This window comes from Corvus kubaryi, unplaced genomic scaffold (assembly GCF_017639235.1).
Source record: "Corvus kubaryi isolate FWS band 111438036 unplaced genomic scaffold, C.kubaryi_AGA036_p1.0 37396, whole genome shotgun sequence".
Lineage (NCBI taxonomy): Eukaryota > Metazoa > Chordata > Aves > Passeriformes > Corvidae > Corvus > Corvus kubaryi.
In genome coordinates this window covers 7,604,600-7,629,750 of record NW_024581135.1, presented here as the reverse complement: position 1 = coordinate 7,629,750, position 25,151 = coordinate 7,604,600, and the positions used below count along the sequence as shown (strand labels likewise).

The 25,151-nt window shown below is 38.8% G+C and overlaps 1 protein-coding gene across 3 annotated transcripts in view; it reads right to left on the bottom strand.

The window, feature by feature from the left end:
- DPP10 (dipeptidyl peptidase like 10) overlaps positions 1-25,151 on the bottom strand; it is a 454,002-nt gene that overhangs the window by 173,675 nt on the left and 255,176 nt on the right. For all 3 annotated transcript variants that reach the window (XM_042040820.1, XM_042040819.1, XM_042040821.1), the window contains exon 3: positions 21,863-21,958. In XM_042040820.1, the coding sequence (XP_041896754.1) occupies positions 21,863-21,958 (96 nt within the window). The remainder of the gene's footprint in view (positions 1-21,862; positions 21,959-25,151) is intronic.

The window sequence follows — 25,151 nt, the reverse complement described above, 5'->3', positions numbered from 1 at the left end:
GAGCTGGGCCATGGCGGCAAGCACACAGCAAAGCTGCGTGGCACTGGTGAGCACGTGGCAGAGCTGGGCTATGGTGGCAAGCACACAGCAAAGCTGTGTGGCACTGGCGAGCACATGGCAAAGCTGCGCCATGGCCGTGCCCGGCGGCCGCCCCCACACCACAGACGGGTGGGATCAGCGGCACTGAGAGCTGCTAAGACCACAGCTCTGCTCACCACATGGCAGGGGCCATGGACAGCTCTCTGCATGTGAGAGGTGAAGAGACGGGCCGGCAGACGTCTGCTGGTGGCCGCCCAGCCCGCATGGCCACCCGGGCCCACGCAGCCGGGGGGACCCACGCGGCCGGCTGGACTCGAGCTGCTACAGCCGGGCTTCCATCTCCTGCCCCTTCCTCGGGGGTAGGGGAGGCTGCAGCATTCAGCATTTTGCACCAGCTTGTGCAGGAATGGCTGCAAGCTCAGTATGTCGTTCCTGCAGCTAGTCCATAAAATCTCAAAGACTGCTTTTTTACCACACCACCTTGTGACCCCCTGCATTGTTCCAATAGTTTTTTGTGATGAATAATAATTATAATTTGTAAGGTATCTTTTTTAAGCAGGAATTAAGCTTGTTACCTTTCAAAACCACTTAGAAAGCTCCTGTTAATATAATTGTAATTTTCCAAGGCCTAGATTTATACATATTCTGTGAAACAATGAAGTATTTAAGCAGTTAATGACATTACCTTACTTATTTTTACTTGATGCGCACATGTTGTTGTATTTGATGTGTTATTTTACCGTTCATAGTAAGAAAACTGCATGTTATGTTCCACATTTTGCTGAATTTAGTAAGTTGAAAAATGTTCGTGTTACGTATTGTTAGAACAGAAAAGGGGGAATGCAGGGATGGGGTGTTCCCCCCCCCCGAAGGACTGCAAAGAAGTTTTATATGCTCTTAATTTTTAAATTGCATTCAAAATGATCACAAGATACTAATAAAGTTTTTAAACAAATTTATAAGTATTTTAGGGAAACCTTCCAAGGTCCAAGTCATGGCTTGAGGCTCTGGCCAAGCTAGGCCTAGCCCTGGCTGACTAGAGAATTATACCAACAAACTGAAGTGTTTCTGCCCTAAAGGTGGAATCAAGTCATTTTGACTTGCTAATTTGATCTTACAAAAGCTGGACCCTCTTTCAAAGTAAACTTAAAAGTCTTGCCTAGGAAAGACTTTCTACGTCCTCACTATGAAACAGGACCTTCCAGCAGTTGCATACTCTGAGTGATGGTAAAAGTTTTAGACAACTTTACATTGTTTCTCAAAGTTCTATCTGTTCAACCACTGTCATAATTCTTAATTGTATAAAACAGAAAAGGGGGAATTACGGGGAATTATAAGGTAGAACTGGGTTGTGAGCTGTTACACCTGCCTGCAGAGGCACACGGCAGCACAAAGGAGCACATGGCAGCACACGAGGCTCGTCTCCACCGGAGCCTGGGGGGAGGAGGTGTCACACGACAGAGCCCTACGGAGAGGAGCCTGCCGGGAGCTGACAGAGGAGTGAACAGCAGCGAGCACCCCACAAAAGGACATTGAGAAAGTGTTGCTGAGTGGCAGCACGGGATAGGTCACATAGTGAAGATTGCCATACAAGGAAATACTGTGCCTTAGAAAAGAGTACAAAACCAGCTCATTCCTTCGAATAAACGATTCAGATTCCCTGGCGGTCTGGGTCCATCATTCAGTCACTGACGAGCCTCCAGGAGCTGTGACACAAGTTTACAGGAAGAAAAGAAATGGGACTCTATGTTTTGGCAGAAACACAGCATCTTAGTCATTTCCAAAAACGTAAGAAGTCATTATCCACGAAAATATGCTTTTCTTCTCAGTTCGTAAGGTGAAGTCACAGTTTCTATGTACACAACCTAAATTACTAACTCCTGTGCTGTTGGAGAAAAGCAATCCCTGCCCACAGTATTTCAAGTGCATGGTGGAAAACAGGACCTTTCCTTGAATTTTTCACTTCTTCGTACAGCTTTGTAATTTAAAAATGAGACTGACTTGTTTAGGGTCAGTGTTAGACAACGTGGAAACTGTAGAAGAAGAATATTTCAGTCTAAGTTTATTGCTACAAAAAATAATTAACCCTTGAAAGTCATGGAATATGTTGCTATGAAACCAAGGTGTGAGAGGCATGACAAACATATCCCCTCACATCTACTAACACAGTTGTAAAATAAAAGAAACTCTAGTTTCAAGTATTTTATCCTCAGGTTTCAAATTTGCACTCTTTTCAAATAGTTTCTATCTGGATACACAGTTATCTAAAACTGCTCTGAATTTGTGATCCCTCCCCGACTACAGAGAAAGTGGGTTGCCTCCTATTACCTCCCTGTGGGCAAGTGGCATTTTCTGCAGAGCAATTCCCTTGAAATTACTTCACAGAGACTTTTAAAGATTTACTATATTTCCAGGCAATAGTGCTTGCCCTGGCAGCTGCAGCAGGGAGCAGGGCACAGGCAGTGAGCATTCTGACCTGGCTTTACAAATTCCTTGGTTTGTTTAAGCAGCTCTGCCTCACTGGGTGCTGATTGGCACATGAACATTTAGTTTTTCAGGAAAACACCCTTTCTTGAGTAACACACAGGGTTTCCAGAGTCCTTTCACTTTTATTGATTTCTCCAGCTTCAGCACATTTCTTTATGTTTTACCTAAAATTCATCATTCACTGATAAGGCAGCACATTAGGGCAGGGGAAAATATGGAGCTTCAATAATAAAGCTACTGAACTTCATTTATTACAGCAACTCCAATTCCCTCAACATTTCTGCCATTGGTTAGAGCACGAACACTTCTTTTTACACTAAGTGCTAAATACTGGCATTTAGACACTGACAGACAGGTGTACATGAAAAAAAAAGGTGATTGAAAAGATTTTGTCAGCAAAATGGAACTGCAGGTCTATAGATAGTGCTGTAAGATATTATTATTCAAAAATGCCATTAATTTGTTTTTTGTATTGACTTGATTTTTTTTTGCTTTTTGAGGAACTGCTTATTTAAAAATGTCATGCAAAGAAGAAATTACTATGTATTGAGGCTAGGGCAAGAGGTGGCTCCCTTCCAGTAAAATGCATTTAATCTTTATAGAGCTTCATTCAACAGAAACAGGAGTGGGTGAGTACATTCTTTATAAAAGCATCATTATAATCAGCACTTTTCAAGAAATTCAAGTCAAAAATGCCCATCAATTACCATGCACTTCAAAAAAATAACTTTCTACTAAAATGTTAGTTTAAAGTAACCTTATTAAATAAAAATCAGTTTCATGCAGTGTTGGGCACATGTTTAAAAAAAAAACCACACAGTGTTCAGTACCTAAAACCCAAAACCTAACACACAACTGCCATTAGATTATTGAGTATCCCTCTTCTTTGCATTGAATCATGAAAAAAACAGCACAGACAAAAATCTGTTTTGTTGAACCTACTGTAATTGAGAATATTTGGGCTTTATCAGATAAGTTATGCAGCACCAATCTTTAATCCCAGTCCATGAAAGTCATCCACCCTGACTGATTTACTGCAAGGCTTCAGAATCAACTCCTTGGCACCTCTGAGCTACCAGGAGATGAAATGGGCAAAGGCCATTAAACAAAAGCTCTCCTCTTCATTCAAATCAATTAAATAGCCATCACAACAAGTTTAGCACTCAACTGTAAATGTTAGTCTAGACATACCACAAACATTTCTGGATTACTCTTGGTAATCAATTAAGCCCAATTAAAATAGATGAGCATTGTAGGCAAATCCTGGAGGATTTAATATACATACTATGCAAATTGAATCAGCAGATTTTTTTATTTTTAATTAAACTTTATTCTTTATTGCTACCCAGGAGTTTTGGGTGAAATCATTTTATTGTTTTGCAGAAACATTTTGCAAGCCTGGAATGTGCTTCTCTCAGGGTTTGGTACTGCAAGGCAGTCATCACCATAATATGCAAGATGTATAGAGATAAATCACCGTAACAACACTCATGATGGATTTCCCAGGCTAATCAATATTCCTGGTGAGGAGGAACGTCCTGCAACAATAAAAGCACAGGAAAGGGAGCAAAGAAAGCTGAATTCACTTAGCAGAAACACTCCCTTCCCATGATGCTATGAAAAATCAGAGAAGACAGACCAGAAAAGATGTCAAGAAATCATTTATTCTCCTCTCTCAAATTTCTTCTACCCTGATCTCCTCCTCCTGCAACTTCCCCTGCTCTGCTAAGAACCAGCTGTATCTAAACCACTCCTGGAAGATGCTCATCTCATCATCTTATTTCTCTCCCTTTAACAATACTTTGTTCCATATCACAGAACAATCCTGGACCAGAAAAACTGGAGTCCTGCATGGTGAAATGAAACTTCCCCAGGAGTGCACCTGATGTATTTCAGCAGCAGCAACCCTTCCTTCTAAGGGACCAGACAGCAGCTGGGCTGAAATAAAACATCCCTGTTAGCACACAGGGTGGGAGCTGGCCTTCAGCACCAGCTGATTCCTTTTGAAAATCCTCTTCTGCGGGTTCACACTACTCATTGACACAGACACAGCCTGAAGCAACAATCTCTCGCCGTCACCACCCTGGAAAGAGGGAGTTTAGAATTCTCTTCAGCTACTGCTTTCATTTCTTCAGTGCTATGCCTTAATCTCCTCATGTCAAACCAGAGATAGTGGTTGTGTTTTCAATGATAAAGCACAATGATAAAGAAAATGTTACGGAGATGATGCAGATCTTCACAGAGAGAAGAAGAGACTCCTGCTCAAAGAAGCAGCTCTTTTTGCACTGATGCAAAGGGAGGAGCTGCAGCCTACTATTAGGTAATGGCTTCCTAATCCATATAAACTATCTCACAGAAGAACTTTTTTTATGAAAATATGCCTTGTAACACCCAGGTTCTCCTTAAAGACCAGGAATTATAGTAGCATATGGCCCTCAGTGAAGAACCAAACAGATTTATATCACACTCCAATCTTCATTTACGAGAAATTTTTAGTTTACACATACAGATAAAAAAGCTGGCTCCAAGCTCAGGTATGACAGCTGATTTTATGGAAGAAAAAAGTTATTTTTGTTTAGGTTATAGATCTAATAAACCCATAACCACAGATAGCAATCTTGGTTTCTGACACCAAAAAAAAATTAATTAAGCTTTATCAAACATAGTTTTTGTAGGCAGACAAAGGTCTAGATGAAATTAATTAATATATAACATGTATACTCATACATCATGTGAATATTCATAAACCAGCCTCAATGCAGCTTGTTCCTATTTTAAATAAAAGCATTTTAATCCATTCTCCAGTTGTGTTGAGTCACAATAAAAGCAAGAAAATCACAGACCAAATATATATGTATTTATTTATACATCCTGTTAGTACAATTGATATATCATAATCAAATACCAAGCCAGAAATCTATAGTTAGGGCTGACAGCTCATCTGTTTCAGCACAACACACGCCACTGAAATGGTCTTTTTCCATTTCACAGCTGCTTTAAAGTAAGACAGAATGTCATCCTCTCAGTTTCTTCCCTTTGTCATTTCACATCACAGCTCTAATTTTATTTAAACATCCTCCTCTGCTGCGATTACATCTCTCAATTTGTTGCAATACAAATTAGAAAGACACGTGCCAGCTCTCACCACTATCAGCAGTTTTCTCCCATCGCCTTGATTAATTGCCCATTTTAACAGATGAAACAACAGAACTTACAGTTTTGAGAGTGTCTTTTGTTTGCATTATGGGAGGAAATCGAAGTCCCCACAGAGACTTGCTCTTTTGCCATTATCATAATTACATGTTTTCAGACTAAACTATCATATCAGCACATTCACAGTGCTGCGGTGAAGGGTGTCAGGATTTTCAGCATCAGCTTTGCAGTCAAGTTAGAGCCTGACTTCAGCCAGCAAGAGAAAATGTGAAACTCAACACACAAACATATGAAGAAATTTCCCTAAATGTAGAAAGTACATGTACTGGATAATATTAAATTGGAGAAAAAATTTCACAAAAAGAAACAGAATCCATAAACGGAGTCGAATGTGTCAGGTAAAGACACAACATCCAATACTAAAACTGAATATTACACTCTAACCGTAACCATAACCCTCTTTCTGGCAGATACTCTGGGTGATGCATTTGCCAGCATCACCGTCCCTCAGGCCAAGAGCAAAAAAAACACAACTTCTGGGGACTTGTGGCAAAGCTGAGCTGCAAATTTTACATTGTGTGCGAACAAGAATAAATATGAAAAGTATCATTTCATCCTTACTGATCTTGCTCAGTTCTGAGATCTACGAAGCAGAGTTTGAATGAAATTTGTATTCCTCCACCCCCAAATAACCCCTGTGGTTCACACAGGGAGATTTCACCCTTACAGTGGATTTGCCAGATGCCTGGGCAGCGCTAAGTGTCGCACATCAGGGAGAAGCAACACAGATTAATATTAATAAGCTACTTTTGGGGAAAAGAAATAATTAGGTCTCTTTGGTAAAACTGATTCATCTTCTTTCCCTTTGTGCTGATCTTCTACACTTACATGTCTCTTTAAAGAGTAAATTGCCAACTGCTTTTAGTTCCCAGATGAACCTGTTGCATCTGCATCACCTTCAATGTGAGTGATTTCTACCAACAGCTCATCCTTGTTTTCCTCAAAGCCATTCAGACTTCCCTCAAGTGTTGTTTCCTGTTTGCAATCAGATTGAAGCACAGAATCCAGGGGCAACTTATCTGGTTCCTGATGCCTGTTGTTTTCGGCTCGCAACAAGAAGATTAAGGCAAGGCACAAGGAACACAGCTCTCTTGTCTATCTCAACTTCAGTCAGGTAAAACTCGATCTGAGCTTAACCTTGAAATTGATAAATCAAGGGAACAGATATTCAGCTGTCAGTTAAAGGTAAGCAGGGAAAGAAAGAGACTGCCAGGAGGTAGAGTAGATATCTAAGAGCTACATGTGAGAAGACTTAAACTATCGATATGTCGCAGTTTAATTTCAACTACGCACAATACCCGTATTTACAAGATTTCATGACAATATGTCAGTCAACGTCAAAGCATTCACAGAGTGAGAGGGAACAGGAGAGAAATTCAGGAAAAAAAAAATTCAACACTAAAGAATCTCTACTTTCAACAACATCTCACATTTTCTTTAAAGTGTTATAATTAATTGGAGTGTAGACTCTTCAAAGCATAAATGCATAACTCCCATTAGCACTAATGGAAGTCAGACACACTCATCAAAGGGAGAATATACTTCTACCTTTACAAAGGTAATCAGTGTGCCACAAAGCTGTATTTTTCTGAAGTTATCACTTGCATGCTATGCAAGCTGAATACAAAGGTTTGCATTAATTTAAATTCAGATTAAGCACTTAAAAAATATTTCTCCTTCACTGGAAAAACAGAATGCAGGAAACCAGTTTGCTATTATGTTAAAAAAATACATCACAAAATGTAGTAAAAATAATCACCCTTATAATTAAAGGTTGTCATGGTAAAATGCTTAAAAATTCCATTATTGAAAGAACGTTTCACTGCTGTTCTGGTAAAGATATAATCAGGTGATTCCTCTCTATGGTCCTTTCTTTAGCACCCTCCCAAAGAATCACCATGATTTTGTCCACCAGCAAACTGTTCTGGTATATCTAGGTTATCTGTCTGGGGACAGATTTTTTAGCAGGGACTGTTGCAACAGGACAAGAGATAATGTTTTGAAACTAAAAGATGGTCAATTTAGATGAGAAGTAAGGAAGAAGTTTTTTACAATGAGGGTGGCAAAGCACCAGAACAGGCTGTCCTGAGAGGCAGTGGCTGAGCCATCCCTGCAAACATTCAAGGTCAGGGTGGATGGGGCTTGGAACAACCTGATCTTGTTCAAGATGTCCCTGCTGATTGAAGGGGGGTTGCTCTAAATGACTTTTAAAGGTCTCTACCAGCCCAAACTATTCTATGATTCTGTGGACATGCAATTAATCATGTCTCAATGAAGATGGTGAACTGATGGCATTTTAAAAAAACCAAACAACTTATTTACTTTTTTTCATTTATTCAGTAAATTCTCCGACAAAGCATTAAGCTTTATCCTTTCTTGAGAAGTGAGGAAGAGAAAGGTCAACATCAGCTCTGAGGGAAGGCACTGAGGGAGATCTTACAGATGCCTATCTCTCTTTTCTGATACTATTTGCTCATTAAGATTAACCTTCAAAAAGATCAGAGCCCAGTTCTTATTCCAGCACAAGCATCAACACTGTTAAAAAAAAAAAAAAAAAGAACAAAACAAAACATAACAAAAACCTTCCTTGAAAAGGCATGTAACAAACCATCTTTTCCTGCCACATCAAACAGATTTCCCTGTGCTTAGCACTGAGCACTCGGTAGTACTGTCAAAGTCAGCTGCTGTTAGCAGCTTCTCCATATCAGTTTCCTTATTTGCTAGAAAACAAAATGCTCTTCCTGACCCCAGAGCTCTTCACACTTGTCTAAACATCAAGTCACAAGCAAGGAACTCCCTAAATTCCCTCATATCTAAGAAAGAACAAACGCTATTTGGAAAAATCTTATGTTTAAATTAGTATATGTAAGAGCATCATGGTCAGTTGTAGGTGCTGAAAATTAAGTCCTCCTGAAAAATCAAGATTTATACAAGTATTTCTTTTATCTATTCCACAAATAAAACATTATAAACTGTTACTCAGCAGAGGCACCACATTTACTAGAAATAACAAAAACTCCCAAGAATTTCTGAATATTTAATTAAAATCAATATCCATATATTTTGATTTGATTTAAGCTCAAATATTCTTTTTTGAATCTCTGTAATAATGAAATATATTTTTAAAGTATGACACTGTAGCGAAGTTCAGACCTAAAGGAATGAGTAGCTACAGATATATCAATGTACTCAGTTAAAGTTACTGAATAAAGTTGCTTGAGAAGTTTCACTCTGAAGGTTTCTATGGCTATTAAACAAAACCAGGAAGCAGAGTAAAGCAGATACTAAGTCAATCTTCACCCTTACTAGGAACTAAAATAATCTTCATCCAACACATTACCACTGTAGGGAATTTGGAAATTTCGTGGTTTTCACCAAAGGGACTGGACTGCCTTCAGCATGGTGTTCAGGAATTCTCACAAACCAGCCCGGAGCCAGGCTGTCCATAACGCTGCTTCCTCACTCTCAGCTCTGCAAAGTCCTACTCTCAGATAAAAACAAACCATACTGCAAATGTCATTTTAATTTCCTGAGAGCCTGGCCTTACCCAATGCAGAAAACCACCAAGCAAACAGAAAAAATGAATGCGATGTTTTGACTACGGAGACTTGTTCAGTTCCATAAGGAGGAAGAAAATGAAAACTACTACTACTACTACTATTAACTCAAAGTATATTTTAATCCAGAGGGAGGCAATCAGTGGCTGTGTATTGCAATACTCAGAACAGACACATCCTATACTCAAAAACTGTTTGGTTAAAGTTAATTTATTAAGTTTATTTTGAAGATGGTAGTGAGACAGAAAGCATTTAGTCCTGAAAGACATATTGTCTTTCTCTACTTCCATATACAACATATCAAACAATGATAATGGCAATGGCAGTACCTGAAGTAAAAAATTTTTTATCTTCACTATCAGCTCTTTCTCAATACTCTTTGCCCTGACTTTAGCTAAGTAGGTAAAAATATAATTTAGCATTATAACTTCTACTGGAATAATACAGGAGAACTGTGGCTATTATTCCATTATAGTAACATGCGTGAGCTAATCAAGGTCTTCAGAGAGACGTTTAGAGGCCAAATAACAATTTATCACAGAAAGAGCTCAGAAAATAGCTGGGAAAGAGAGCAGAGTATTTAAGCAGAGAGGAACATTTATGTAACATTTTATATGACCATTTTAAATTGCTAAAAAAAGAAAGGCCTAACTTGCTGGAACAGTGAGTCCTTGCCTCTAGGAGAACAAGGTACAACACTGGGTATGAAAATGGAAAAAAAGATAAAAATTCCTAACTTACATAAATTTCATTACATGTGCAGTTACCCAGAAAGCAAAGAATTAGCATCTACCTTTGAAGCATCTCATAACAGGAGCCCATTTCCATGTCTCTGTACATCTGGAATCCGTCAAGAATCAGTGGAAATGCTGCAGATTATAATATTAACTCTGCAATAGATTTCCATGAATGGAACATGACATCATAGTTTGGGAAATTTATAACGTGGTTTGGAGTTGTAATTGATAATATGGCTTAGAGCCTCCTTCTCTAAATTGCCAATAGAGAGGAATAAATATTGGATAGTGCAAGCATTTTTATTCCAAACTAGAATAAACAGAAAGCCTTATACTATTTTTTTAGTTAAAATATTCCTCAGAATTTCAAATAGAATATACTGAAATACTTGTTTTTAAATGTTAAACTGTTCACTGCAGTAACACAATACATCATTTTTGCATTAATAAACTAGTGTGGCCAAGTAATATAAAACACATTAAAATAATAATGTCAAAATGAAATTATGCTGCTAAAGATAAGATTTCAATATCCAAAATTAAAAATCACATTGTCCAAAATGTGAGGAAGCTGAAGCAAACTATCTAAACCTTTTTCACAAAGTTTATACAGAAAACATTCCTTCACGCAAAACTTGCATGTGAAAACTAAAAAGAAAAAGCATCAGAAAACGTTTCTAAGAAAAATATCTTCAGCCAAACATACCTGTCACTCTGAATCTCACTGCTTAGTAACCTCTACAGATGATCTGTCTCAGCTGAGATCCCAATAACAAATACACAATTATCTGAATCATCAGTACAGAATTAACAGATCCAATTTGGCAGATAAGACTCCAGGCCTGAGAAGAAATGAAGCTGCCTTTTTGTCCTAGAGACAGCTGCTCTAGGATGGGGTCAAAAACTAACTTTTGAAATTAGCCAAAAAATAACTCTTGAAATTAGTCAAACTAATTCTCATGTAATGCCTGTCCTGCAATAAAACACATTATCTTACCTGCTTCATGTATTGCTATTGCTCACAGTGACAAACCAAAAGTCCAGAGCTTTCACAGCCACATTTTTAAAGTACTTCTAATTTTTACTTTCAAAGTGCAACTCACAGATTTGTAGGAAACTTTAGGCTTCCAAGTAGCTTTGGCTGAACTTAAAAATCAATATTCTACATGCAGAAGAAATTTAGTCAGTCCTACGCCTAAAGGAGGCTGCAAGTGCAGAAAGCACATTCTGCATTTCCCTTCAAGGCACTTGTAAAATAAGATGGTCTGCATTCATCAAGGAAGTCTCAACTATGGATACCCTTCTCAAAACTAAAGACGTGCTTTATCCCTGAGGAGAAAAATATCATGGAAATCATAGGCAAAAACTGGGTTAAAGTTGAATGGCTCTTAGCATGGGAGGCTGATATCTAAATTCTATCAAAAATCTGATTGATTCTCCCAGTTCCCTGTTGGAGTAAATGTATTTTTACAAAGTTCCCAGAGTTAAATTTATCTCACTAAAGAGGCTCTGAGTTTGTACCGCAGTATTAATGGGTCAAAGCCAATCTATATTTACGGATTTGGAAAAACAATACATGGCTGCTCTAATGATTTCTAGCTACAAGTTTCTCACACAAATTGCCTATAAACTTTGTCAGATTGGAGAAACAAGCAAATATCAAGTTGCCTCTGGTTCCTCTCAACTCTACTGTGCCACACAGACAGTATGGGGGACACATTTGATTTGTACAGTAGTAAATTAAAAACATAATTAAATCAAATTATCAAAATTGTAATAATTTAAAGTTTATAGCACTGTTGTTGTCACTGCACTTCACACATCCCTAAATAAAGGCACAGCTACAACTGTAAAGCAAAACATTTGGCAAGAGAAAGTGGCCAGCAGGTCACACCACCAGGTTCTCCTTGGGCAGTGTTTCAGCAGGAATGGCTTCAGTGCAGTTTTGGGGCTCGACACGTGAGAACACCACCTCAGGGTGCCTTTAGCACCAGCCTTGTGTCCTGCTCACCACTAGGGCCAGCCCTTGTCGCTCAAAGGTCACTGATTTCTGATTAAGTGGAAATTCTTGCCACTTGTGTATGTCCTCCCACAAACTATCGGGAGTTAAGGGATGAAAAGATGTCCTTAATGGAAAACACACCTGTCCTGTGGCACCGATGATGATCTAACTCAGGCCTTGTGCTCTCCATTGGGCTGTCCCTTCATTTCCCTCTCCTGGTCCTGCTTCTGCTTTCTCTGTACCCAGTTGTTTCCATTTTTTCTCATTATGTTTTTGTTTTTAGTTGTTTTATGCTTTCACTGTAGATTTCTTCCTCCAGCGCTTTTCTCCCTACAGTCCTGGTGCACCTAAAATGAACAGATCCAAACTGCAACAAGATGAAATTTGGATAAAAACCATGCAACTCTGGTGCCATCTCCTCCTGATCAGCACAAACACTTAATGGAAGAATTTAACAGAACTGATGCACTGAATAGACCTCGCAAGAATCCCAAGTACATGAGCTCAGTATATGTAGACAGATATATCCACTTCTCAAATATATTAAAACCTAAAACCTAAACCTACTAAAGTCCTTTTGCATCACACTGAAATAGATAACAGCCAAAATTGTTCAAATGCCAACCACATTTTCATATGAAGAATAACCCTGTCCTGGGCAAAACACACCAGGAAAATGGATGATTGAGTGGAAAATATGAGTCAGTCTCTTTGAAATCTGCCACTTGCAGGAAAAGAAAAAATCAGAGAATACACAATTAATTAAAGAGAGAAGCCAAAAAAGGGTTAAAAGTGAAATAAACTTATTATGAAATATGAAGTATGTCTCTAAATACATATATGTTTAAAAATGCAACTTGTAAGGATCCATTATGCAAAAATTTGAGCTAGACAGAGTGGTATAGAAAGCATTGGTTTTACTGCCTCTTAATCCAAGAAAAAAATGAGTGGACAACAAAATGTAAGGATTAGAAATGTAAAACTTTGGCTTTTAAAGATACCGACTTTAGGCACTGCACAGCTTACTTATCTGCCACAAAACACAACAGAGTGTTTGTTAAAGTGTCTAGAAAGAAAACTGAAGAAAATTCAAGGATTTGGTTTAGGCAAATGGAAACAAGGCAGAATCAGCCAATTGTGGTGATGCTGCTGCTGCACACAGCTACAACTCCAGGTTTATTCCCCTCCTGCACAACACTCCTTTGAAGAAAATCCAATTGCTGATGAACAAATTACAGCAGACTTAAATGAGCCTGTAAGAAGGACCATGAAACCAACTGCAGCTATAAACAGCAGCTTCCAAAGGAAAAGTTAACAGGCCAGTACAAATCCATCCCATGGGGAAAGGACTGCAGCTCCATCTGGGCAATGGGAACCCTTTGCGCTGAGGAGCAGTGACGATAAATGAGGAAAAGAGAACAAGGAGGCACAGGGTGAAAATAACACTCTTCACGCTTACGTGAGCCGGCTGATGCAGGAACAGATACATCCCTGAAGTCTTTATGTGTAACAGAAAACAATGTGGAGGTCTGGAGGGAACTCACAAATCTGCTGTGGAGCACCCACCGTCTGCTACCATTCCAAAACGTTTTATCCACTGCTCAGCTTTGCTCATGCAACAAAAATATTTGCCTTAGGGGGTTGCATCCTAGGAGTAATGATGTAGCACATTCATTTTAGACTTGTTGATCACATTAAGGAGTGCTGGCTTAGTCAGAACTGCATTACTGAGAAAAGGCCTCCCTGGTCCACCACCATCGCTATGGTAACTCTGGGACTATTTAAACTTACGCCTGCACTACACTCAGGAGACTTTTGCTTCAACAAACAGGGAGAACTAAGATTTATTTAGTATCTGGTCCACTTTCCCAGGGGTTCACACATGCAAGTGCTGTACTTAACCTTTCAACATTAGGTTACTATCCAGAAATAACGATTAGAAAATGTAAATCATTCTGCTAACCTCTTTCAAAAGACACCTTATGCAACAGATACACTCTCCCTGTGTAAATGTTTTCTAAGTATATTGATGTTTTTGTTAAATTCTTAATGCTTTGGGCTGTGCAATAAGTAAAAAATCAATAGGGATATAAATTTTAAGAAGGATTGCAATAATTAGCTGTGGTTTTGGCTATTGGTGGCAAAAGGTAGTTTGACCTCCGACTAGGTGGAATACTCAATTTCATTTTTTCCTGACTTATATCCCAATCTCTGGATTTTGTCCCATACCCAAAGATTTCAACTAGCATGGAATCAGGCTACACCTCAATAAATACAACTAGGAGTAAGTTGTAACAAGAAGTACGTATTCTTAAGGAAAATAGATTTCAATTACTCTGTGGAAGAAATATAACACGCCTAGTAAAAAACAAAAACAAAATGTCAGAAAAAACATGCCCAGGAAAAAAATTTTTGTGATCAATAATGGTGATGCTTGAGAAAAGACAACAGCCTCAGGACACTGCGGAGGTCACGACTAACACAATGTTGTCCTGGTGTACAAAGAATAATGTTGGAGGAAAGGAGAAGTCATTTGCAGAATACAATGGTGACACAAGTTAATGGCCCTGAATACACAGCACTGTTTAATGCTTGTTCACGATCATTAACAGTGGCACCAGTATCGATGCAGCAACAGGGATTAACATCGTTGATCTGAGCAGAAATCACCCAAGATCTACTTCTAAGCAAGCAAGAAATGTGGCACCTTGGAGACATAAATAACACAAGAGCAGAAAGAAGCACAGTCTGTGGTCAGGCAGGGGAGATCAGGTACTCCTACAGCCACTCTAGGTAACGTTGTTTAAAGACTAGACCAGAGCCAAGAGCAAAAATTACTGAGGGAAAACCCCTATTGCGGTACAACTGGTGGAAGAAAGAATTTTAATGAGGACAAAACACCAAACGAACCACCAAAAACTAAAACTAAAGAGAAAATAAAAATTCTTCCTAAACCAAGACTGTCCATTGCTTGAGAAGCCACAGCTCCTGGATGGAAGGACACCACAATGCACGTTATACGTGGTACAGCAGTGGTACCTCCACAACCTTTCCCTGAATGACCAATTACCCATCCACAGCTGGCTCACAGAGAATCTTCAACATCAGCACAAATACAGCCCCAAACTCCTCCAGTCAGTTCCCTAGTGAGAGAACTGAACCATTCAATCTGTTTCACAACAACATGGTTTAAATTCTTTTAAGAAGTTATTTTAATAAATCAGTGGAATGGTATCAATCAAGCCTTTTATTCCCCTTTTCAGCAGTTTCTGAGAGAAGCATCAGCCAACCTGGAGATGCTCTATGTATCTTTTCAAATTCTCTGGGCCTTTCCCAAAACTTTGTCTTCAGACTTGGCAAAACCTGGGTTTGTATTTCACACCACTTGCTGGAGCTTTAGGAAAGTAGAGTTTTAGCTGAAAGCCTTCAAAGATTGGAGTGCTACCTTAGGATTTTTTGACTTGCTCTTCCACAGGCTGCTTTTCCATGCACAGAGAATCACAGTCCAACCCCCCTCTGCTGCCTTTCAGAAACTCTTCACAGAGAACCACAGGCAACAAAATAACTCCCTGGCCTGGCTTCCAGCTCCAGGCTCTGCACAGAGAGATTGCAATAAAAAATGAAAGCTCTGTGCAGAGCTGGCACGAATAACCCTGAACACACCCCTCTTCACTTCTGCCCAAGTCCCTGACAGAGCATTAATGCATCGCATCACAGCAAATACATGAGCACCAAACACAGCCCCTGCTACACCAAAAATGCACTTGCACACAGTGGCTGCATTCCAGCCTGGCCCCTTCAGACTCTGATCTCTTTTAAGGGACTGGAAACAAAATAATATAGGACTTCACTCTTAATACCCATCATTAATTGCAAGAGTAATACCAACATCTACAGATAAGTAATTCTAATAGAGGGATTTCTTTGTTCCTTAAACCCAACAAGTTTCTGGAGCAGAGCCTCTTCTTTTATTGCTCAGCAATGGATTGATTTCTTGCACTTGACCCATATCCATTGATGAACATCACAACACGCTCAGCTCTGTGAAAACAAGTCCGTGTTTATCTCATGCACAGGAAAAGATTCCTTTAAGAAGTGCCAAATGTTTTAAACCATATTTTCCTGCATGAAGTTTGCATATGTGCTACTGTGGAATCTGTGTGCTGTGCTTCCCAAACCACTTCCATTTTTATCATAAACAATTTTAAAGCAATTTCAACCATCTTCATGCCAGGTTTCCCAGGCCCACTTTTTATTTTATTTTTCAGGATAGACAAGAGGCAACAGAGACCCAAGGGAAGCACCAGCTTCAGCAAAGGCCACTGTCCACACATTTCACTCCCCAGGGGACAAAGGCAGGGTACAGCATGAGAAACGTGCCAGGGACAACAGCAAATTAAACCATGGGCAGACACCCTTTCAGTTGCTCTTTAAGGAAAGCAAACATGTTATGAGAAGCTGAAGTAATACTTCTTCAGCCAGGTAGTATCTTTCCATGCTAACTGTAATACACAGTCTACAAAATATGACAGTGAAAATGCCTCAATATTACAATTTTTCCTTTTTTTTTAAGAGAGACCATACTAAACAAAATAAATGTTTGCAAAATAAATGTGAAGAGAGCAGAGGGATTTCTTCCCTAAACCAGTCCCATGGTTTCCCTGATGTTCAAAAGGGGTGTCATCACCTATACTCTTTTCTCCTCACTGCCTGAAAATAAAGATGCCCACATCAGAAACAGCAATTACTCAGCAAATGAAAGCTTCTGCTGAGGCTAATACAGGAAATTTGGAAACAACATTAAAAAAACCCAAAAATAAAACAAGTAAATAAGTTAATACAAGGTCTTGAGTTAAAAAAAAAAAAAAACAGAGTGAAAATATTTCTGACTTAGATGGGAGTGGTTTATTATCATCTCCAAAGAAACACACTGAAACTGTAAAAGATGAAGAAACAAAAAAATGTTGGAAAATCTTTGCCTTGCAAACATATGTACATGAAAAATTATTTCCTTTGAAAATTACGTCTGAACAGGGTGTGCCTGATGAGATTGCTGGCACAACCTTGGATTTTATGGCGGACAAAGTGATAAACCTAATTCCAAAAACAGGGGTTTACATTAAGAGAAAGAGGTGCAAACATATGCTTCCTCCAGAAAGCTCTCATTGAAATGCTGCATTCATATTCAGGCTGGTTGGTTAAAGAAAGGGAGCTGTGTTTGATTCCCTCCCTGAAGTGTCACTGCAAGCCCTTTATCCTGTGCTGGCACACACACACACAAAACCACACGTGCTCAGGTGATTTGCTGAGCTTTAGCATGAGACAGGATTCCAGGGCCCTGCCTGCTGCAGGCCGTCATTCAGACTGCAGCTCCTTCTGCAACACTGTTTACTAAAATATACAAAAAATATTGTCATTGTGCTGACAATATACCCACCTGACAGAGCACCAACAAGGAGTCAGAACACTCTATCTTCTACAGGAAAGATTGGTAAAGAATGTCCAAACAGAAAAAAATACAACCAACTCACATATTCACAGAGGAATAAACACAAATGTTCTGAATTTTATTGTCATAAACAGCTACAGTCCCTGAAACAAGTACAGACTTCAGTAACAGAATGCAAATCTTTTGAGTCCTCAGTATTTCCCACAGGGCAACATACATATTTCTAAGTAACTTGAGAGAAATTGGGAAAATATCCTGAAAAAAAGCCTCAGTCTTGCTCCAGGATCCAGCTGGAGACTCCTGATACTGGCAGGCAAGCAAGGATTCACACACCCTGGTTTATGGACAACTAACAGAGTGACAGAACCCCTGGTGTCACTCACACAGCGAGTCAGAACCCTGCCCTAACACACCCTGTCCCATGACCTGGCATTAAATGCACTGTCCTGGCACCAGCAGAAATGGACCCCAAGCACACTGTGCCCATGGAATGCTGGGCCAGACCTGAAGCAAAGATTCCTCTCTGTTGCAAAATGGTTCCACTCCATGACAGAAGCAATCTGAGATTCCTTAAGTCCCTTAACATGGTTTTTTTTCACAAGGGAAAGCACAGGGGAAGTTTAACCCATGTTTTCTTAAATTTAATTCCTCTGGATATTTTAACTTACGCTGTAGTTTTGGGCTTAGACTTAAGTAAACCAAGCTGCTTTGCCATCTAATGGAAAACTCTTACCAGCACAATGAGCTGTCAGGTTCAACTACTTTCATTATTCACTGGCAGCATTTTAAATTCTTACTTCCTATTAGAAAACCTGAAGATCAATAGTGCTAAAGGAAGATGCACTCTCATTTAACGTCTCCAAAACTATGCCAGACAACTGGAAGGCCTTCTGAAATTAAACACTTTCCCAGCTAACAGGGACTGGACTGATGAATGGTTGTGTGTACTCTCCACCGTGCCCTTTTACAGCCAAAGTGATCAGATTTGTAACTGACAAATCTTAGCAAACTACTAAGTTATTTTCAACAAAATTATTGGCTATCATCCCCATTTTCTTACTCTTTAATTTGTAAATTCTTTCAAAAAAAGAAAAAAATCCAAGTCAGGTTTGAAAAAACCTAAATATTGCTTTTGAAATAAATCAAAATAAAAAAGGAGAAGAAAAAGAAAGGAGGAAGAAATCTGAATGATATCTGCACAGGTACATCTTCACAAATTATAAAAAATGGGAATATATTTTGTCACTTCTAAAACTAGTTCATAGTGTTTCTTTTATTTTCTTCAGCAACAGCTGATTATCTCAGATAAAGACAAGCATTTCCTCTCCAACTTTAGACATTTGCATAATTATTAACTTTGGTGGCAAGCACATAAAATTGTGGACTCAGTTTCAAGCAGAAAAGGAAATGGACTGTAAAAACTTCTGCATTTAAAGGCTTCTCTTATTAAAGAGCAGTCTAGAAATAGCTACATGGGGATGGATTTTGTAGTGAAGGAGCTTTCAAACAAGGAAGAAATAATGTACTCGGAAGATAATGTCAGAAAAATTCAAATATCAGTAGGGAAAGTTTCATTAAAGGGCAGCAGTTAAACACCAGGCCTTACCTAAGGACACAGTGGTTCATCTACCACTTGAAAACCTTAAATCTTTCTTTTTGTTTTTCTAGAAAACATGCTCCAGATCCCAAAGAAACTGCTTACAGCAGGAACCACTTTTTCGATCTCTTTTCCTGCCCCTTCCCAGGAGGCAAAGATGATAAAACTTTCAGATAGATACAAATTATCCTATTCCAAGAGGAGCAAAAAGTAGTAAGTAGCTATTTATTTTCTGCTAAAATCATCCTGTGCAGAGTTCACTTACCCTGCCAATATCCAAAGAAAGTGCCAAATGCTCCCCTCCATCTCCTCAGAAATGAGTCTGAATATGAAGTTACATATTTCACTCTCCATGCATATAATGCCATCACTGCAATGCCACAGCATCAGGAAAGAAAGTCTTAAAAAATAAAAATAGGAGCAGGAAGCAGAAATGCTACTTTGCAGGACTATTCCTTGGGGTTTTTTATTATCCAAGATACTGATTTCATTAACTATACTGGCTCTTTTCAAAGAAAATGTAAAAAACCCCAAAACCTATACGTACGTTTTTTCATATCTATCAAAAATACTAAACAATTCATAGATCCTTAATTACCCCTACTTTTTCTTTAATTGTCATACACACACATACTCTAATAAGCGAAATGTCTTTTTTTCAACCCCTTTTTTTTGTACTATTGGACTTCATTGTTTCTTTGGCAAATGAATACGAGAAAACACCTAACTGCAAGCTTAGAAATGTTCACACTGACTCAGAAAACCATCACTGCAGAAAGACTGGATATTAGTACAAATGTACTGTTAATAAAACACAGGGCCTATCTTCATTAAATAGCATTTCTAATATTATTCTCAAGAGATGGAAAAGTTTGTAACTGCACAATCTCATAGCTTTTAGACTGGATTGTTAAAACAATTTTTTGCATGATAATAAAACAAATTATATTTTTTGCAAGATACTATAAATTATAATAAAATTATATTCCACTTTTGATGAGCTTTTTAAGATGGATTTTGAAGACCACAGAAGAAACCTGTATCCAAGCAAGGGCTTAGCATCAAATTCTACATTTCTTTTTACCACATCTGGAAAACTCATAAAAGAACTTTGCTTTTATTACAGGCTGTAGAACAGAGGTAAAAATTACAATAAACTACATGTTTTATAGCATCAACAATATTTAATATAACTCCATCCACAGCCTTTTAGTTTTATTGTCCTGGGTTTTGAAATTAGTACTATTTTTATGCCCAGAATATTATGCACATGTTATGAAAAACTACTAGAGTTCTTAGGAGAATAATCTCATGGATTTTTTAAGTAACAAGAGCAATAGATGGAACCAGCACAAAGATCTTCTTCCACTACGTACTTACGTGCTTTTAGTGACCACTTTCGTTTGCAATACTGGGTCTGTGGTAACTTTACTTGACAATTAGGACCAGTGTTTTTCAGATAGGGTGGGGTCAAAGGCAGCTGTTTTGTGAATTTAACAGAGAATAGCAAATTTAAAAACTGCTTTAGGATTTAATTAGCAAATAGTCTTAACAGGAAAACAGTTTTCTGCCGAACACAAGAAACTGCTCCTCTTGGCAAAAGATCTGTTCCAGCTTTACCCAGTATCAGATTTTTTTGCACAGAAACCAGTCTAAAGAAGAAATCAAGGGCAACTCAGCAGAAAGATGTCATTGGAGTAGCTGGGGAAAGGGAGTGGCAGGGAACTAAACTGAGTGTCCCTTGTCTTAGCCCTAAACTACTAGAGAACAAACAACACCAGAGCAGGTGCAGGAAAAAAAATATTAACCATACTTTTCTCTTTTTTATGCTTTTGCCTTTAAATGCACTTATCTTTGTTACACCCCTTTCATTCTTCAGAGTTTATCATAAAGCAACAGTTCAATCACACAGGTCCCTACTAAAGAAAAGCAGTTCTAGTTATACTTGAATGCCCAAGTTGATATAATTGAAATAATTGCATTATTTCCCATGCAGAGTCATTCTGAATTTACATACACAGCCACCAGACTGCCAAACTCCTGCCTTGCACAGAGCACTCCTTAACAATGCCCAGTTTTGCACGAATCCTGTTGTCATTCCTTTGATTCTGTCACCTGCAGTAACACCAAGATGACCACGATGACACAAACCAGGCAGTTGCTACTGCGTTACATGTGCATTTCTTACAAACAGCAAGAAAGTGAACAAGGCACAGCATCAAGAGAAAAGGAAGTCAATGAGTTGAGAAAACGAGTTTGAATTTGTTTTCTTTTTTACATTAAAACTGCTTAATTTTGGAGGAATCTGCATGCCATGTACAAATCATTTAATGAATTAGAACACTCAATACAATTTGTAGACATCAGAAAATAACTATTAGCTGTACAAGTATATTGAAATACTCAAAAATCTTTTCTGTATGTGAAGAGAACCAGTTCTCAAATCCCAAAGTTCAGCTATTAATAGAATTGATCTTCTTGTGAATCCATAAACAAGATCCAGTTCTCAAAAACAATTCTTCATCAGTGCTTCCAACTGAGTCAGGAACATGAACAGATCATTTTCCTGGGTTTCTACTAGAAAGAGCTTTAAAATTAGAAAGCCACTTCAAAAATTAATGAAAGAGATGTGATTCAGAGCAACAAGGAAAACTGGGACACTGGCCAATTTCAAGAGGGTTTGAAATTTTAACTGCTTTTTGTCAGTGACTGGATAATGATATCATTCAATACTTAGACTTTTTACCTAGTTTCAAATTATGTTAGATCTTATAAACTTACCATTAATCCATTTGGCTTCTGGATTATGAACTATGAACTCTTTTCTGAAGAGATCTTCCAAGGATAATCTGTTTTCTGATGAATTTGCGAGTTCATCTAAAACAAACACAACAAGATCATTTTAGATACTTACTAAAAGCAATATACTCAGTGTTGCTGGCAAAACAATGGAATTATAGAACCAGGAGTCCTGTTGAAATTGGTAACAATACCTTGCTCTTATTTTTATTTCACAAGAAAAAGTATCGTTTTTGTTCAGTAAAGCTTCAGGAAACAAAAAATTGGTACCTTTTGGACAGAACAACTGCAGGATGTAGTGCTTGGATATTTATTATATTGGGACTGTAGTGGCAAAGTTGTTTCTTACCACAGCCCACACCACAAAATATTAAAACCGATACCAAAATTTCCTGACAGTCAAAGGATGTTGGCCATACTGAGTATCTTAAACTGAGAGAAACTAAGTAAAAAACTCCTGCAAATAAATTTGGAACCAATTTCACTTATTCAACCAAGTAAAATGAAAAAAAAAATTCTACATGCACATTTCATAGCCTGTGCTTTTTTTCTATTCACTAGAACAACAACATAACTTGTCTAAAAGCCTTTTTTCCCAAACATGACAGAACCCAGGAACATTGTGCTTCTGAACATTAACCAGCATTAACTTACAAAACAAAATAAAACAAAATAATTTTCCTGCATCTAAAATCATCTCCATACTGCAGAAGACTAAAAAATAAGCTCTGCTAAATATCCATGTTCTTGTGCTGTAAGCTAAATAAATAAGCAGCAAAGATTCAATAGCAAACTGCTGCACTAACAGGGGTAGGGTTGAACCATTACTATTAAAGCAAAGTTTTAGTGTCAAAAGACAAACCCACAAAGTTTCCAAGGAATAATCGCTGGCAGCAGCTTGCACTTCACCTGACTGCTTTAGGCTGTTTAGAACAGCAGCTGCCAAAAGCTGTGCTGTTTGTTGCCTGTGCCCTTGCAAAAAGATTCACCTGTGCACCTCCCACACAACGAGTCCAATGCCCAGCCAGGTTTCTAAAATGATTTTATATTATTGGGCAGGTTACCATAAATTACTGCATTATTTCTCTACTCTATGAGCTTTTCCTTCCAATGTGTCAGACATCTACCTTCTCCATGAGAGGAACTTTGTGTTAGGCAGATTTTGTCCTTACTGATATTAAAGAGCACTCTGATGACAGACACATAAAAAAAGAGGTTCTGGCATCACAGCAGCCAAGCAGCAATCTTGTGATCTTTGTGTTAACCCACTATGTTACCAGGACACTTCTAACAAAGAAACCTGCTTTGTGAAGGTCATATCCTGTAATACATTTTGGATGAAAATGTGACCCTTCAAAGAGAATAAAGTCAATCAATAGTTTTGTTACTGGTCTTTATTAAGCCAAATTTCTCAATAAGAGGGCCAGCTGAAAGCTTACTGGAATCAACAGCAATATGATATTTTTGCCTTTAAATGGCAGCACTGCTGGCTGCAGTCACTTCAGCTGGTATTAATAAGGTACATCCTTGGTGTACTGAAGAGAATCTCCCTTTTAATGCACATCATGAATTTACAATAGACACAAGGCCATCACAGCTGCTCACACCACAGCTCTGCTGCATTTTGCATGTTCCTCCCTCCCAGGTCGCAGCAAGGCCTCGGGAAGCACTCACCCACTGTAATCAACTCTTCTTGCACTTCATGTCTTATAAGGCTAAGCACGCACAGTTGTCCAAATCCTCTCTCACAAGACAAACATTCTAATCCTTAAATAAGGTTTTGCCCTCTTCCTACCTTCCAGGGATCAAAATAGCCTGTTTGGGTTGTTTTGTTTTTTTTTTTTTTTTATTCATCTGCCAGTCCAGCATGGGACACAATATTCCACTTGCAGTCTTACTGGAGCTTTACAGCAGAGCAACATTATCTCTCTTGATTTATACCTAATCCCTCTGTTTATACATCGTGGGACCTTGTTAGCTCTTGCTCCTGCCACACACTGTGTTTTTATCTTCAGAGTAAGCACATGTTGTTATGTGTGCTCTATTCAGCTCCACAACTACATTCTTGTGTCTTCAAAACACTGCTTTTGACTTAACATTATCAAATCCTGGGCTCTTCACATGCCCATTATCCCCTTTCTCCACAACCTTGTTGACAACCTACCCACGACAACCTGTTTTCCATTTCCTGTTTGGATTCAACACACCCTGGTCCTGATGCTGTTTATTCCGAAGGGGTTTCCCTTCTAACCTTACCTGAGTCTGTTTATACTTATTGTGATGTAACCCTTCATTTCCTGCCAGTCTGCCAACTAGCAATCAAGTTCCCACAAGCTGTTATGTTGCCAAAGATTGCCTTACCTATGACAGATTTTTTTCCAACTGCTTAAATAAAAATCACTAAAACCAATACATCAGCTGAGTACAGAGAGGCTATCAGAGAAGAAAGCAACACCAGCTCTGCTTTCTGTCTTCTATCACATCCCTGGCAAGAAATCTTGATATATATTGGATTTTAAGTTTTCAAATTACTGTTAGCATTTCTAAACTGAAAAAAATGGCATCTTCAAGCAACTTTACTAGGTGTTTGAAAAGTAACTTTTTTTTTTTTTACCAAAAGAGAGCCCTGTTTGTAACCCTTAACTCTACCCTTCCACTCTGTCAAGATCTCAGATGCCCAGTTTATCTATAACAAGATGAATTACGTATCATGGGAACCCTCAGAACACTCTACTGGGTTAATCTTTATGGAGCAGAAGCACAAATTAGTTGTACTTCACTATGTTTATACTCACAGACAGGGGAGAACAGGAGGGGTGGCCCTGTGTGTCAGCGACCAGCTGGAATGCACAGAGCTGCACCTGAGGATGGATGAGGAGCTGACCTTACATGTCAGGATTAAAGGGAGGGCAGGGACAGGTGACATTATAGTGGGGGGCTGTTACAGGCCACCCAGTCAGGAAGACAGGGGGGAGTGTCCTCACACCCACAAGCTCTGGTCCTTGTGGGTGACTTCAACCACCCCAACACCTCATGGGGTGACAGCACCGCTGGGGATAACCAACCCAGAAGGTTCCTGGGATGCATTGTTGGTAACTTCCTTCTCCAAGTGACAAGGACATGGACCTGTTGGAGCAGGTCCAGAGGAGGCCAAAAAGATGCTCAGGGCTGGAGCATCTCTGCTATGGAGACAGGGAGAGATCTGAGACTGTTCAGCCTGGAGACGAGAAGGCTCCAGTGACACCTTAGGGGGCTCCAAGAAAGCTGGAGA